Source organism: Bidens hawaiensis, unplaced genomic scaffold (genome assembly GCF_021521415.1).
Source record: "Bidens hawaiensis isolate Kalapana, Puna unplaced genomic scaffold, B.hawaiensis_p1.1 tig00008946_1, whole genome shotgun sequence".
NCBI lineage: Eukaryota > Viridiplantae > Streptophyta > Magnoliopsida > Asterales > Asteraceae > Bidens > Bidens hawaiensis.
The window spans coordinates 713,827-731,098 of record NW_027491650.1 but is presented as its reverse complement, the minus strand read 5'-3'; the positions used below and the strand labels follow the sequence as shown (position 1 = coordinate 731,098).

Genomic DNA, 17,272 nt, shown 5'->3' with positions numbered 1-17,272 from the left:
TCACGAACCGGGATAAAGTGAGCGGATTTAGTTAGAATGTCCACAATAACCCAAATTGAGTCATGACCGCTAGGCGTCCGCGGTAGCTTGGTGATGAAATCCATAGCTAACTCTTCCCACTTCCACTGAGGAATAATAGGTTGCTGAAGCAGCCCAGACGGCCTTCGATGCTCTGTCTTGACTCGCGAACAAGTCAAACATCTCATCACGTATAAAGCGATGTCTTTCTTCATCCCGGGCCACCAATAATGAGGTTTAAGATCTTGATACATTTTGCTGCTACCGGGATGAATCGAGTATCTGGACTTGTGGGCTTCACTTAGAATAAGCGTTCGAAGAGGCTCAGAGTTTGGGATCCATGCTCGATCAAGAAAATAGAGGATGCCGTCCAACTTGGTTTCGAATTTCTGTTCGGCTCCACACGACAAAACGCCCTTGAGATCTCCATTCACAAGCGCCTGATTCTGAGCTTCGCGAATTAAGGAGGGAAGATTGGATTGAATTCGAATAGAGTGCAGCTGGGTCCTTTCTTTACGACTCAATGCGTCAGCCACCACATTAGCCTTTCCCGGGTGGTAGCGGATTTCACAATCGTAATCGCTGAGAAGTTCGACCCAGCGTCGCTGCCTCATGTTCAACTCTTTCTGATGGAGGATGTGCTGTAAGCTCTTGTGGTCGGTATAGATGACACACTTCGTGCCGTACAGGTAGTGTCTCCAGATTTTTAAGGCAAACACCACAGCACCCAACTCGAGGTCATGCGTGGCGTAGTTCTTTTCGTGCACCTTGAGTTGTCGAGAAGCGTAAGCGATGACCTTCCCTCGTTGCATTAAAACGCAACCGAGGCCTTGATTTGAAGCATCGCAATAAACGGTAAAGTCATCGTCACCTTCCGGAAGCGATAGAATCGGTGCACGGCAAAGTTTATTCTTCAGAGTTTGGAAGGCTTCCTCTTGATCTCGTCCCCACACGAAGGGTTCTCCCTTCTGAGTCAGAGTGGTCAAAGGCAAGGCAATCCTGGAGAAGTTTGAGATAAATCGGCGGTAGTAACCAGCCAATCCAAGAAATGAACGGATTTCGGTAGGTGTTTTAGGCGCTACCCAATTTCTGATGGCTTCTACCTTGGCAGGGTCGACGTGTATGCCGTCGACATTGATAACATGTCCCAAGAATTGAACTTCCTTTAGCCAAAATTCGCACTTGGAGAGCTTGGCATATAGTTGTTCCTTCCTGAGAAGCTCCAAAATAAGCCTGAGATGAAGCTCATGATCGGTCCTCGAACGAGAATAAATGAGAATATCGTCTATGAAAACAATGACAAACTGGTCGAGATATGGACGGCAAACGCGATTCATCAGATCCATGAAAATGGCGGGGGCATTGGTCATTCCAAAAGGCATAACCATGAACTCGTAATGACCGTAACGAGTTCGGAACGCAGTTTTCGGGATATCCTCTTCCAGAACACGCAATTGATGGTAACCAGAACGCAGATCGATCTTAGAGAAAAACGTAGCACCCTGAAGCTGATCAAAGAGATCATCAATTCTCGGTAACGGGTACCGGTTTTTGATGGTCAGTTTATTAAGCTCCCGATAGTCAATGCACATACGGAAAGTCCCATCCTTCTTTTTGACGAAGAGTACTGGGGCTCCCCATGGAGACGAGCTAGGGCGAATGAATCCCTTGCCAAGAAGTTCTTGAAGCTGATTCGATAATTCTTGAAGTTCCAGCGGAGCTAGACGATAAGGAGACTTAGCAACAGGGAGAGCACCAGGAATAAGATCGATACGAAATTCCACCTGCCTGCTAGGAGGAAGTCCAGGCAGCTCATCGGGAAAAACATCAGAAAATTCACGCACGACAGGGAAGTCCTGCAGTCTCTTGACTTTGGATTCCTTGAGAGTAACACGGGCTAGAAATGCGGGATACTTCTTTTGAAGGTACCGACTGGCTTTTAAGCAAGAAACGATTCTTAGGCATCCACCCGACCTATCCCCTTGAATGGTTAGAATTTCACCAGAAGACAGAGGGATACGAATAAGTTTCTCGGCGCAGATTACTTCCGCGCGATTGCTAGACAGCCAGTCCATTCCCACAACTAGATCGAAGCTTCCAAGACGAAAAGGTATAAGGTCAATACTGAACGATGTGGTGACAAGAGTAAGGGTGCAATATCGAATGACAGACCTCACTTGCGTGGACTCTCCACTAGCAAGTTCAACAACCAAGGCAGGTTCCAACTCGGAAATTTTTAATTTCAGCAAAGGAACCAATTCGCAAGAGACAAAACTCCTATCAGCTCCTGTATCAAATAGGACAGACACCCAATTGTTGTTAAGAGTAAACGTACCAGTAATAACATCGGGGTTTTGGCGTGCTTCGGCAGCTCCAATGGTGAAGGCCCTCCCGCGAGCCGGAGGAACGTTGGTGACGCGAGGGCATCGATTTCTGTAATGGTCCATCGCGCCACACTCGAAGCAGCCTCGAGCAGGGTTAGGCTGAGGGTTAGCATTCCCCACAGCCAATTGGTTGCCAGGACTCCTGCAGCGCTCCACCAGGTGTCCGAATCGTCCACAATTTGTGCACTTGCGGCACAACTCACTTGTTGGGTGATGATAAGAACATAAGTTGCACTTGGGATGCGGCCCAGTATATTCCTTTCTCGGTCTTCCCTGAACTGTTGCGGCTGAAACGGGGGCCATGGAGTTGATAGGCGTAGCACCAGTGATCGCAGTTAAGTAGGTCGCTTTCCGCTTCCTATTGTTCCCCTTTTTCGCTTTCCCATCGGAAGATTTGCCCTTATCCTGATGCAAAACACCGGACCTGAGCTGTTCCCTGGTCAAACGGGCAGTGAGATCGATCACTGCCTTAAGTGTAGTGGGGTCAACTGCAACCGCAATGCCCCTCATAGAGTCCGGAAGACCGCTGATGTATTGCTCGACAGCGCGTGAAGCTGGGGTAACCATGTGGGGCACCAATAGGGAGAGTTCATGAAATCTCTCCGTGTACTTCATGTGATCGGCGCCCTTCATCGTGTGCGCCCTAAACTCAGCCTCCAATTTCTGGAGTTCGGTTCTCGGAACGAACTCCTGCGTGACTAGCTCAACAAACTCGGCCCAGGGCAAGGCTAAGACCGCGTCTCGCCCCCTGGTTCTAATCTCGATATTCCACCACGTGAGAGCCCGTTTGTGGAACATACTCGCCGCGAATTTGACCCTGAGTTCATCCGGGCAAGAGCACATGTTGAATGAAGCTTCGACTTTCTCGAACCACTGGAGAAGACCAGCAGCTCCCTCGGATCCATTAAAGCTCGTAGGCCCAGTGTTAGTAAAAGCCTTATAGAGCCTGTCGGCCTGAAGAGTAGGATTCGGTTCTGGGGCTTGTGGCGCACCCGAGGTTCCTTCTTGCCTTAGGTTGTTAACCAGACCCGGAAGAACTGCTGCAATTTGCTGCGCTATGATGGCAGCGAGGTCAGCAGGGTCAGCATTAACGGACGAGCGACGAGGAGGCATTCTGAAAAAGAAAAAGAACGCGCAAGAATGATACCGGGAATAAGAATAACAGGATAAGGAATAGCCAAAGAATACATCGCTACGATAGACACAATTAAAGATGCAGCACATAAGCACATAGCAAGCACATAAGTGTGGGCGTGTGATAGTGATGCATGAATTATCTAGAGTTAAGGGTCCTAGGTTATAGTCTAGGTCGGTTTCCTAATTCCCATAACCATTGGCTCTGATACCAATCTGTCACACCCCGGTCGTAATGGCGGAAAACCGAGGCGTGGCGACTAGGTCGTGATTGATTGAGCACAATAGTATAAAAGTCTAAATGCATAAACATAACCAAACTGTCAAATATTACATCATCCAGGTAACATGAAACAAATTGTTTTAATACAAAATATCAAGTTTCCAAACAACTCCTAGCCTAGCCTTCATCTCTCTAAGGCCTCTATCAGCTATTAGCTACTTCCTGCTTCATTTCCTGAAAACATGTAATAAAACGTCAACTACAAAAAGTAGATGAGTGAATTCATAGGTTAACTAATACTGTAGTGATAAGCCCTACACAAGCATACTAGGCTAAGTTGTAGGGGTTTATATATAGGGTGTACCATCGGCTAACCCACCACTCCTACAACTTATCCTACTATGCTTGGTATGCTTATCATCTCAACTGAATCTGCAAGAGTTTCGTATAAAGATTCCAATTATTGTTTCCATGCATGCAGGAGGAACGGTATCAAGGATATATGTATAAGATACCCAAGAATCATATGTAACCATGCCATGATGAAAAATGATAATGATGCATAATGATCACACAAGACCTGACATCGACCCCACACAAGACCACGCTATGCTACTTGATTTCCTTGATGGTAACCCAAATCGATCACTTTGGGTACCATGAGAGAATTCTAAAGCGTACTTTAGTATCTCTTGGATTTCCTAATCGATCACTTAGGAGATCCTTCGGATCCTTAATCGAACACTTAAGAGATCCTTCGGATTCTTAATCGAACACTTAAGAACCCCATAGGTCACGTGTATTCTAAATCGATCACTTTAGAATCCCACATCTAGTGACGGCCTGTCTACCAATCGACCACTTGGAGATCAAACCTATGCACTATTGTGACCTATATTGCCACTGTTCACACGATCACAAGACTGACCAATGAATAATGTGTTTTCATGATAAAGTATAACGGGTACATGACTTTGATTTCCAAACGTCCAATGTTCCCTAAACGCTGAGTGATTCCCATATTTACTCCTGAATATTTGATTATGCATACACAACTTCCGAGAAAGTTAAGGTACGCGTAACCTGCCATGATTACTTGTTTTCCCAATGTTCATTGTTTGCAAAAGATTTGTCAAGTGTTTATGATAAGTAATGTTTGAATAAATGTGTTTTGTCAAAACGTGTACATTTACCATGTTTTCACCCCCAATGATTTGAAAGGCTTTAAAAGAAAAATGGGGGCTATGAACTCACCTTGTTGACTAGGTGTGGTTGCTAGGGCGGTCGGGTGCTGTCAAACGTCGATCCTCTAAGTCTAGACAAGGACATAATAAGTTAACAACGCAGTTTAAGTCTAAGAGTGTAAGCCTTACACGATCTCGAGCAAAAACTAGGTTTTAAAGACGAAACAGCTTGGTTCTGACCTGATTCGATCGAATAGGAACACATTCGATCGAATCGAAACACATTCGATCGAATAGACACACATTCGATCGAATAGACACACATTCGATCGAATAGAAACACATTCGATCGAATAGACACTCATTCGATCGAATAGACAGACGTTCGATCGAATACGAAGCTCATTCGGTCGAATGAGTTGGAGACCATTCGGTTGCTTTCCTATTCGGTCGACTGGACTGGTTCGATCGACACATTCGATCGAATGAACTGATTCGATCGACTGGTTCGATCGACTGGACTGATTCGATCGACTGGTTCGATCGAATGAGTCTGATTCGACTCCTTCAAGCTGGGCGACGGAGATACCCACGGGTTTTCCAGATTTTCCAGATTTTTGACCCAAAATCGAAGTTTTTGACATGGAAATGCTCGGGATTGAAAGGGGTATCGATTCCTAGTACTTTTAAACACAAAAGCTTGCATTTTGACACCAAAAATGACGGTTTTTGACCAAGAACACACTTGACACAAAAGTCGGAGTTTTTGCTCGATTCGGGGCGGGTTTTGGTTGTAAAAACGTATGATTTTCAAGAAGATCTTACCGACAACAACGATAAACAGATTGGTGGACTCGAATCTTAGATTGGATGACTTTCTCTCACTACTCTCTCTCTAGAAGTGGGAGTGTTTGGGTGGGAAGTGTTGGTGGAAATGAAAGAGATGGTGTAAGAATACTTGATTTTCCGCTTAAATACTCGGGTGACTCGGGTTCGGGTTTAGGCTACCGACGGGTCAAGACTAGTCGAGTTCATAAGTTTTTAAACAAACTAAAACTTTTTCAGCAAAACTTTTATAAACCATTTTCCGAATAATTATTTAAAATCTTTTTTTTTTTTTTTTTTTTTTTTTTTTTTTAAATAAGAACATTTTATTTTTCAAAAGCATAAAAATTAATATTTTCCAGGCGTAAATGTCGTTTTATAAAATAAACATTTCAAATGATAAAAGCAGATTTCTCCAATGATATGGGTTCCGAACTTATCGTCCAGAACCCCAAAGTGTATAGTTTCCGATGATTCCTTGATTTTTGTCTACCAGTCAAATTCCAGGGCGTTACACCATGCGCGTTGCCTATTGGTAGATTAGCGTTGCCACCAATAATGTTTTTTAATATATAGCTTGGTAACAAAATTTGTCGCATTGCGGCAACGGTACCAAGCACGAATTCGGCCAATAACAATTAAGTTCGTAACGACACCGACACTAAAACCTATATGTGTGTGTGTGGGCAAAACAGTATTGACGCACATACAACTTATGATCACAGCAACAAGAATTCGGTTGATATCTGTTAGTTTCATACTGACAGTAACTTCACAAAATAAATTAATAAGGCACGGAGTACTCATATAGCTTGTAATACAAAATAGATGCTCTACGCTACTAGAAGTCTAAATAAGTTTATTATTTATATATATTTTATCTAATATACTACTTATTGCATAACAGTTGTTATTATATGTAAAATATAATAAAAATAATTAGATCATATGTATTGTATTAAATATAATCTGTAATTATAACAAATATTGAATAATTATAAATATAGTTAAATAAAATAACTAACGATTAATAAACGAGCCAAGCTACAACACACACAATGCTTAGGCTCGACTCACTTCATTAATACCATGGTCATATCAAGATATATGTAATATCATGATAGCTTACTTTTATATATTTTTTAAAATAATCTATTACATCACCAGATACCATTGGGCTAAATGTCTTTTCATGTCATGTCAGCTTATAAAACTACATTAAAGTCCAAATTTATAAAACTACAAGCGAACCGAGTTTAAATTAGTCGAGTCAAATTCAAATCCACATATATAACCCAACCCAATCCGTGGGACGATCCGAACTTGTACCCGACTCGACTCTATACAACATACAACATTAGGTTAGCATGGTATATTGGTATAAAACATCAAGGCAATTGAAAATAAATAGTTCAATGTTATTATGATATAAAGTGAAGAAAATAAAATTAAATAATGATTTATAGTATATATAAATATAGAGAGACACCCTTTCATGATTTTCGGTCTTCTAACATTTTCCGAATCCATTGGCACATAATTTTCCGACATCTTCATCGTACCTAAGACTTTTCCAACAAACCATGTCTTCCTCGGTGTCTATATCCACAACAAAACGTTACCTTAATCAAAGGTTTCATTTCACCAAATAATTTTATGGGTCTCGTTTCAATCTCTATACAAACGCATTTCTTAGCATTTAACGGTTTTTCATCCAACGCCCCGAAACCCATTCCTAACACCACAATGACTCCTCGTAGGAGTCGCGTGCTATGCACTTTTGCAACAATAATCTTGTCCATATTCCAAAAGATCGTTAAAAGAATGCATGTTTCGTTAAACCCGACAGGGAAAAAGGTGAAAATTTTGTGTGGGGTCGGGCATCATGGGCTAGCGATCCTCTCGTTTTTTGATGATCATATTATGGTGATTGAGTATCTTATTGAGTCTGTTTTCCCATTGTCAGCGCGTGTGTTTGACAGAATTGATAATATGGTTAAAGCCTCGGAATCTTTGCCTTTAAAATTTGATGATTTCTTTGATCATGATGTACCGTGTTTCTTACAACGGGTACCTTTTCTTGATCGTGTGTTTAAAAAGGACGAGAAGGAGATTGTGGTTGATATCACGTGCCACGGGTACAAGGTAGAACCTAAAACGTCCTTTGAATATGAAAAAGTGACGAAACCAGAACTTCTTGACGAGAAATCTGGTGAAAGTGACTTGTTGGGTATTTCAAACACGATAAGTAACTTAAGTGACTTCAAGGATGTTATCGACGACATGAACGCAGAAAATGAAGTCATGGAAGACGCCACTGGAGAGTTTCTTTATAGTGCACGAACAACCAGCAGTACTGATGAAATCCTTCACTCCGAGAAGCAAGATCAGGACCGGGATCGGGATCAAGAGGATCCCATCATCGACCTATTTGAAGCGGGTTGGCACATGTCTCCACGACGCCTCTCAAACGTGTCTGCTGGCTTAAAATCCCCTTATCGCATCATGTAGTCGTTTGTAATCTTAGTTTTGGACTAGATCTCTATTTATTATTGTGACCTAAACTCACAATAATCACTTTTTTAAATTTAGATAAATGATTTTTTTTCATTATTATTATCATTTAGGTAAATAATTTCTTTTAACACGTTTCATACTAACGTAACGTGTAGGTAGGGTGTGTATGTATGAGTTTTTCGTTTAAACAAATATTAGTTGTCACAAGCTAATTTATCAAATGATGAAATAATATATTTATATTAGTTATTTATTATCATAACTGTTGTTTCGTAAGATGTCTCGTATCTTTTATTCACACAAGTGTTTTTTTAAAGGAGTGTTAGTTATAAAAAGATAACGGCGATTTTTGTCTTTGTGGTTCGACCAAATATGTAGTTTTCGTCAAATAGTTTTGTTTTCACTTACAAAGTTACAATTAAACATGACCTAACTAACTGCGTTAACTTTGGTCGTTAAACCCATCAGCGTGCCCCTCACGTGAGAGACAATTTTCTCCTTTTCTCCCCAAATAAACCCAAACCCCATTTACATTTTCGTTGTTCTTTCCTTCGTCTTCCACAAACCCTACACAAACAAACGAGGATTAAGATTCATATATGGGGGCTTCGATCATGACATATTTGGTAGATAAACGGGCCAAACGATTATAGAACCAGTTAATGACAAAATAACCCCTCACGTGAGGGGCACACTGATGGGTTTAACGACCAGAGTTAGCGCGGTTAGTTAGGTCGGGTTTAATTGCAAGTAAAAACAAAACCATTGGATTAAAAACGCAATAAAACTATTTGACTAAAACCGTAGATTTTGCCAAATCTTAATGACAAACACTGCAATTCTCTCTTATAAACCTACAATATAACTTTCCACGCATAAAATGTTATCTATAAAAGCAAAAAAAACATAAAAATTGATTTTAGTAGTTAGTTCGGTTAATTAGATCACTTAAACACATTTTTTTAATGGGGGTATTTATACACATATAATCATAATCGAACAATAAATAAGTATCCAAAATATTATACACTAACCATCGGTGGCTCAATTGGTTCGGTTATGATGGTTCACATATTTGGATTATGGTGTACCTATACGGTTAGGTTTACGGTAATACCATAGGCATAAATGATTAAAAATATCAATAAGAAGAATGCTAGTTTTAGTGAGTAACTCGACGAATAAAAAATGCATATGTTAGTAACCAACTAAGAAGCGCTCTAATTTAATCGGTAGTACCATATCAAAACTATGAAACCAAACAATTAGTAGCAATTCAATTTTAAAGTTAAACGGTTCAGTTTCGGTATTTGATAATTAAAAGGCGTTACTAACCATTTGACTCACGGTTTCACCTAAAAACCGTCAAAACCAAACCAAACACTTAGTAACAATTCGGTTTTGTTGTTCAACGATAATTAAAAACAGTTACTAACTGTTTGACCGACGGTTTCACCTAAAAACCATAAAACTGGACCGTGAACATCATACTCACCCTAAATAACATGGTTGATATATTCCCAGGTAAGCAAGCAGAGGGTTGTTCAAATAGATTGCGGCAAGTGGCTCGCTCTATAAAAGCTCGAATAAAACTATCTAAAAAAACTTGATTTGAAACAACCTAAGCTGAGTTGGCTCATAATTGAAACCGAGCCACACTCGACCCCAGCTTGGCTCGATCTTTGGCTCGTTCAGCTTCAAAATCGAGCCCAAGCCTAGCTAAGGCCAAGCTGCCTCGTTTAATTTCGAGCGCGAACCCACTCTAGCTCGACTCATAAACAGCCCTACATGTAAGTGTGTAACATGTTTTTGATATTACTGATTTAATATTTTCACCTTTTTAGAATCTACAACAATGGTCTCTATGAAGCTACAAATGCAAAAACTGTACATCTAGTTTTGAAGTAAAAATACAAAACAAAAAACTACATAAACATTAAAAAAAAGTAACTAAATTTTTTTAATTTTTACACCTTTTAACAGTATTGTAGAAATCGTTAGGCGCTAGTCGGGCGGTGGGGAGGAACTGGCGATGGATCGGGATTAATCAGATTGGAATTTATATGTAAATTTTCAAATATACACATATTTTCCAAATTTTATGTAAAGTTTCAGTTTTGACTGATTTTGGACAAATGGAGATTAATCTGTGACAAGTCGGTGGGGGTATTGACTGGTGATTAATCAGGGATTAATCGACGCCTAGTCAGGATTTTTACAACATTGCTTTTAACATTGGTAAACCGAAAAACTCTTGTTCCGCCTCCAAAAACTCCACGCCCGCCCCATCTTCTTCCTCGACGTCGACTTACTCAACACTTTCCGCTCATCACCCCCGTCGCACCACCCTCCATCGCCCTGACTGGAATTATCTAGAGGCGGGTCTCTCTGCCTTTGCTCCCGGAAAACCATCAACAACTTTTGCGCCTTTTGTTTCCCTCTCATTGTCCCGTTAACCGATAACGCCACCAAAGACGGTATTACCCCTTCTTGAAGCACCATTTCACAACACTTATCACTCGCGGTGCATAATATCAACAAACACGCCGCAGCCTGTTCCTGGACCTCGGGCTCGCCCATGTCAAGCAGCATCGATAGCCCGCTAACCAGGCCCGGGCTGGTTATGATCTCGTCCCGGCCCGAGTTAGTCACGGCCAGGTTTATTAACACGGCGATGGCTTTCTCGGTCCATGAGTTGGGGCCCGGTTCGGTTAGAAACGGGAGTAAAGCGGGTATGATTCCGCATGCGATGAGTCTCGGGATGTTGGAATGGTATGACGAGAGGTGGTAAAGAGTGTGCAGTGAGTCGGATTTGCATTGGGAATCGAACGGGCCTTCGAGGGAATTGATTAGGAACGGGACCGCCTCGCTGGACCCGACGATGGGTTTGGCTTGATCTAAACACGAGAGGTTTAGGTACACGGCTATGGCTGCGTTGACTGATTTTGACTCTTGGATCATTTGTAGCAGTATAGAAAGTATGCCTGCTGCTAACATCATTTCTTTGTTCCTGAAAGAAAAACAAAAGACTCGTTACGGGAAAGGTAACGGGTCAAAACTGTAACTTTCAGTCCGAAGTGGGCCCGGTCGCGCTTAATCTCAAACGGTCAAAATGTTAAATGTGTCAAATTATTTCCATACAATGACCGAGTCAAACTAGAGGTGCGCTCAAAACCGAAATAATCAAGAACCGTAACCGGAATAACTGACGTAACCGAACTGAAAATACTAAACCCGATAAAAAACCGACTGTTTGATTTTATGTTTTTTTTTAAACTGATTTTTCGGTTCGGTGTTGATAACCCGATAAAAAACCGACTGTTTGATTTTATGTTTTTTTTTAAACTGATTTTTCGGTTCGGTGTTTTTTATCAACACCGAACCAATTGGAACCAAATCGAAGAACAAAAAACGATTTTAAGTAATTCATAAGAAATTAATAAACGGTAAAGTGTAATAATCATTTAATTATTAACAGAATGTGGTTTTTGAAATGGGTCAAAATAGGTTGAGATTTCAGAAACCTCTCGTTAAAAAATTCAAAAAAATAATTAAAAAATCATAACTCGAAATATTAATCAAAAACTAAAAAAGTAAAAAAAAACTAAAATGTTTCCTATGTTTTTCTCATTCCATTAAAAAAATTTAAAAAAAAAAACTCAAGAAATGTCCCATTTTAACCTGTTTCAATCCTTTTTTAGTTTGACCAATTCTGACCCATCATATACATTTTATTACAACCCATTCAACCCATGGGTCACATTTGCCACCCCTAGGTAAAACCGAACCCATTGTGAAAACCAAATACCAAAACCAAACGGTTTTCAAAAGCCCAAAAACCGAATTTTCAGTCTTGGGTTAGGTTTGAGCCAAAACTCGACCCGTGCACATCCATAGGTCAAACGCGTTGAAAGATGCCCAAAGTTTATTTAATGCATACAGCCTCGTGTATTATTATCGACCCAAAAACATACCTATTATTATCGACCGCAAGGTTAAATAGAGCCATTGCTCCACTTTCTTGAGCGAACTCGTTTTCTTCATGCAAACCCAATTCCAAAAACCGCAACAATGCTTCAACAAAACCATTCGCACCCATATAGATCCGGGCCTCTTCGTCATCTTTCAACAACCGTCTTATTTTCTCAACAACCCGACACTTTTTCCTTAAATTCCCCTCGGTATTCAAAACCGTCAAGAACTCAGTATACGTCTCAAACACGTCCGCCACCGCCACGTCATCATCACCGCCACCTTCAACCTCTTGAATTACACCACTTTCCTCAAAAGGCAAAGGTGCCACTTTCATACCCATATATTTACACAACCCGCCACTTTCCACCGGTTTCGAGTTTACCGATTCGCTTTCCGACAGCGAGAGGCGCCAGTAGTTTAAGTCAAGTGACTCGGGTGGTCCGTCGGGAACTATAACCCCATTATGTTCACACCAGCTGGTCACTAAACCCTTGACACAATAATTAGGGGTTAAACCGAGATGACCCAATTGTTGTTGAGTTTTCGGGCAGGTGTTGTGCCCGTCACTAAACCATTTCTCAATGCAAATTCTCTCGTACGTCTGCCCGGACGCAATTATAACCGGGTCATACATAAGTTGTAACGAAATCGGGCACCTTAGCTCTTCGGGCGGGATCGGTACCTGCCCGGACCGCCGAAAATTTGGTTTGAAATTAAACGAGTTTAATTTAGACAGTTGTCGCTCAAACGCGTGGGTCCCGGACCCACTATACCCCTCGAAAGAGCCGTGTATTGTAGGCGAACACGGGGTCGAGCCTTGTGAATCGTTATCGTCTGAGAAGTCGCTTCTAAATAATTTTGAGTATTTTCTCATGAGGTGTAGAAGATACGCAACGATTGATTCTTTTCGTTTATCTTCTTCGACTCGTGCTTTTTCCACGAGTTTCTTGAGGGCCCGTCGTTCACGAAGGGCGGCCCGTGAAGATGTGATCCCGAGCTTAGATGCAGCTTGGTGAAATATTTCTAGTTCATTGTTGTCACTGTTATTGCTGAAGTTTTTACCTTGTTGAAGTAATCCGATTATTTCATCGCCTATTTGTTTCTCTAATGGATCGAGTGAAAACTCTATTCCTTCGAGCTCGCCTAAAATGTCAGAAATCTGGCACATGGGAATTCATCGTTAGACTCAGACTGGACCAAAATGCTTAACTTAAATTTAAAAAAAAAATAAAAAAAAAATTACCATCATGCATCATGGCTTAGCTAAAAGGTAAAGTGGTAAAAAAAAGTTCGCAGATCGAAAGTCACCCAAAATGTATTTTAAATTTTTAATGCATAAAACTAATATATATAGTTTTACACATTATTATTGTGAAAATGAGTTATCATAAACATATTTAAAGCAGAACTTATATATAACAAAGAAAAAAAAACTAAACTGGACCAAAAGTGTTTTAAGTCAACCCAAAACATCACAAAATTTATATGTTTTGACCCGAACCCATTTTGGCATGTTACACACCCAACGGACCAATTTTGCCACATTGACTCTGACCCGTTGACTTCTGGTAAAGGAGCAACTTTAACAAGGTAGAACCAAAAGACTGCTTACTCAGGTTTTAATTAATGAATTATTGGTCGTTTTCCAAAGATAATGTTGTGTTTTAAGAACTTAAGAACTTCATTCTTGACCACACATTTAATTAAATAGATTAGGTTATGTGATTGAGATTAAATATGATTAAAAAATTAAATTAGGAGAGAGAATAAAGATGTACACTGATTACACAAATTTAAACGTCCGTTACATATATGTAATAAGTCGACTCGGTGCGTAAAAAATTCTGTAATTTTTTTACGTATATGTAACCTACATATATTACGTATGTGTAAAAAAAATTCAAAAAAAAATTGTTACGTTGAGTTCTTTCGAGTTCTTAAAACTCAAAGTGGTTCTCATTTGAAATCTCCCCTATATATATATATATATAGTAACGGACTAAAATGAGAACCACTAAATATATCTACTATATACGGTTAAAAGCGAATATAAAAAGGTTTGACAAAATATTTGCATTTTATATAATACCTGAGAAGCTATAGTTTGCGGAACTATATCTTCAACCCTTCTAAGACCATCTTCAAGAGCTAATCCTGCCCTTTCAAACTTTAAAACAACCGAGTCTCCTGTTATTGCCTGCAAAACATTAAAGTATGAGTAAAAAATAAAAACAATAAAAAATAAAAACATTTGCGCAGTCATCCCAAAATAAAACCTTTACCAAGTAAATTTTGCTACATTCTGCACAATGCTGAAGGATCATTTTTGTTTTCTCTAATGCTATGTGCAAAGAACATAATGCTTGTATCCCGGAAGTGCTTCGGGGACGCGCAGCTTCCAGTTCGGGGAAAACACTTAATACTTTGACATAAATCAAAGACAGGGTTTTGCACATCTCTCCATGTAACTACAGTTAAACCGTTGTTTGTTAGTCTTGCATATAAACCTTCGTTGCAGGCACTTAAAAGTTAAATAAGTTGTTCAAATAAGCAAAATCCGAAACATTCCTAATAAGAATAGATGCAAAAAAAAAAAAAAAGTTGTTTTTTAAAACTACAAAAAGAAAAATCAAGGTTCCCGTTGTCCCGATTTAGGTCCACCATCCACTCATAGTTAAAGATTCCAACACATATATTATGTTGGTGGTGTTTATGATTGCTAATACAAAAGGTTATTCTGCTTATTGTGTTTTTATTAGTAGATAAGCATACTTTAGTGTTCGGATTAAAAAAGAAAAGGTGATTATGCAATTTATGCTTGTCTGATTATTTTTTTTTTCAATAACAGATACTGCGTGTTTCAAACCGATTATTCTAAAAGGAGTTAAAATTACGAATTTACCCTTACGATGAAATGATTTAAAACTATTGTTTCAATAAGCAAACCTAAATTCTAAACACCTCTTATTAGATCCTTGATCAATTAATGATTTATTCCAAAATATGGTTCACAAACATTTTCATGTTCAAAGTACAAACTACAAACAAACATCATTTATTATTATCGACGTATCATTATGAATTAAATGAACAAGTCACGTTAAAAGGAAACATAAATTTACCTTTGGCTCACCGAAAGCAAACAAATTCTCCTCGATCTCGGAATTTTCCATGATTTACATCCACCGAAAGATGATTGTTCTTCGACTTTAAATAACCTGAAATGATCTGTAATTAGCATACAAAATCATTTGCATTTCTACTTTTTTTCATTATTTGGTTGATCATAAGCTCATCAAATCATTCAACATCATAAGTATCATTAAATCTGGTTTAAAAAAATTTTAAAATCTCACATATTAATAGATTATTATTATTTTTTTATTTTTTTTTTAAATAAGTAGCAATCACTTTAAGACTTGACCACCAAAATACATAGGCCAAAAGAAAAAGAAAAGTAAATTAATATAAATCTATTTGTGGTAACATTAGCAGTAAATTGCAGAAAGCAAAAGCAGAATCTAACATCAATAGAATTTCATAAATTTCATAAATTCAATCAGTTAATACCAAAAGGTGTTCGTCGGTTCAGATATCAGATATTCGGTTTGTTCGGATTAAAAAAAAAATTTATCCATACCCGAAATCCGAACCGATCCAAATTTCAAATACCATTATTAACCGAACCGTAAACTCAATTCGGATGCAGTTATTAACCGAACCGAAAACCAAAGAAATTTGCTTCATCTCTTCGGATATTCGGTTTGTTCGGATTTAAATATTTTTTTTATCCATACCCAAAATTTGAACCGACCCGAATTCAAATACCATTATTAACCGAACCAAAAACCAAAAAAAAAATTGTGTTTCATTCGTTCGGATATTCGGTTTGTTCGGATTTAAATATTTTTTTATCCATACCCGAAATCTGAACCGACCCAAATTCAAATACCATTATTAACTAAACCAAAAACCAAAAACCAAAAAAAAAAAATGTGTTTCATCTGTTCGGATTTTGTTCGGGTTTGAATTTTTTTTATTCGTACCCGAAATCCAAACCAACCCGAATTCAAATACCATTATCCATTATTAACCGAACCGTAAACCGAACCGAAAACCGAAAAAAATGAATATCACATCAGCACATCTGCAAACTTCCGATCAGTAAACTAAACAAATAAATTAAACTTCCGAAATCCAAAACCGATCCAAATTCAAATACCATTAAATTAATACCCGAACCGAAAACCGAAAAATTAAATTTCACATCAACAAATCTACACAAACACATCAAATAAGTAAATAACCCACATGAACACATTCTCATAAATCTCAATAACCAACAAATACAAATTATAAAACCATTCAATATAACCAAATTGGGTCAAAACACAGTTCAATAACAACAATTTAATGCCTAATATCTTACCAGAACGAGCATACAAGCTTCATCAAACGAGCATTAAGCTAAAATCAATTGGGTATTCGAATGTGCAGTCGTATCAGTTCAATTGATGCAATTGGGTTACACGATTTGTATATTAATAATAAGTGATTGATGCAGAAGTTGAAGAACAGATAGAATTAGGGTGTAGATGATAATGAGTGAAGAAGAAGATAGAAGGTGGCTTTAGGTGAGGAGGTTAAATTAAAGGGGATATTTTGAAATGAAGAAATTGAGATCGAATTAATAAATATTATTATTATTATTATTAGTATTAGTATTAGTATTATTTAACGGTTTCAAATTGGCTACTGGCTGACTTTGAAAAATCTTTACCCAAAGGCTCGTGTACGGTGAGATAAAATATGTTCAGTTTAAGGATTCGATTAGTGAAAGCTACTTAATCGCCTAGTCTTAGGCGAATAGATGGCTTTCACCAGTCGGATCCTAAACTGAACGGATTTTATCTGATCGTATTGTCTTGCCTTCGGGGAAGTGTTCACGGCACGGGCCTTAGGTGAAGATTTTTCCCAGATCGAAAGACTAGCGTCAGCCAGTGGCCAATTTG

At 38.9% G+C, this 17,272-nt stretch overlaps 1 protein-coding gene across 1 annotated transcript; it reads right to left on the bottom strand.

Annotated features, from left to right (window-relative positions):
- Window positions 1-10,490: 10,490 nt before the first annotated feature.
- LOC143530480 (U-box domain-containing protein 45-like) lies at window positions 10,491-15,484 on the bottom strand. The gene is made up of 5 exons (XM_077026008.1): window positions 15,383-15,484; window positions 14,543-14,728; window positions 14,350-14,457; window positions 12,260-13,419; window positions 10,491-11,295 (listed from the first exon to the last, which is right to left on the bottom strand). Exons 1-5 carry the CDS (start codon window positions 15,431-15,433, stop codon window positions 10,515-10,517), a joined length of 2,286 nt encoding a protein of 761 aa, XP_076882123.1. The 5' UTR covers window positions 15,434-15,484; the 3' UTR covers window positions 10,491-10,514.
- Window positions 15,485-17,272: the final 1,788 nt, after the last annotated feature.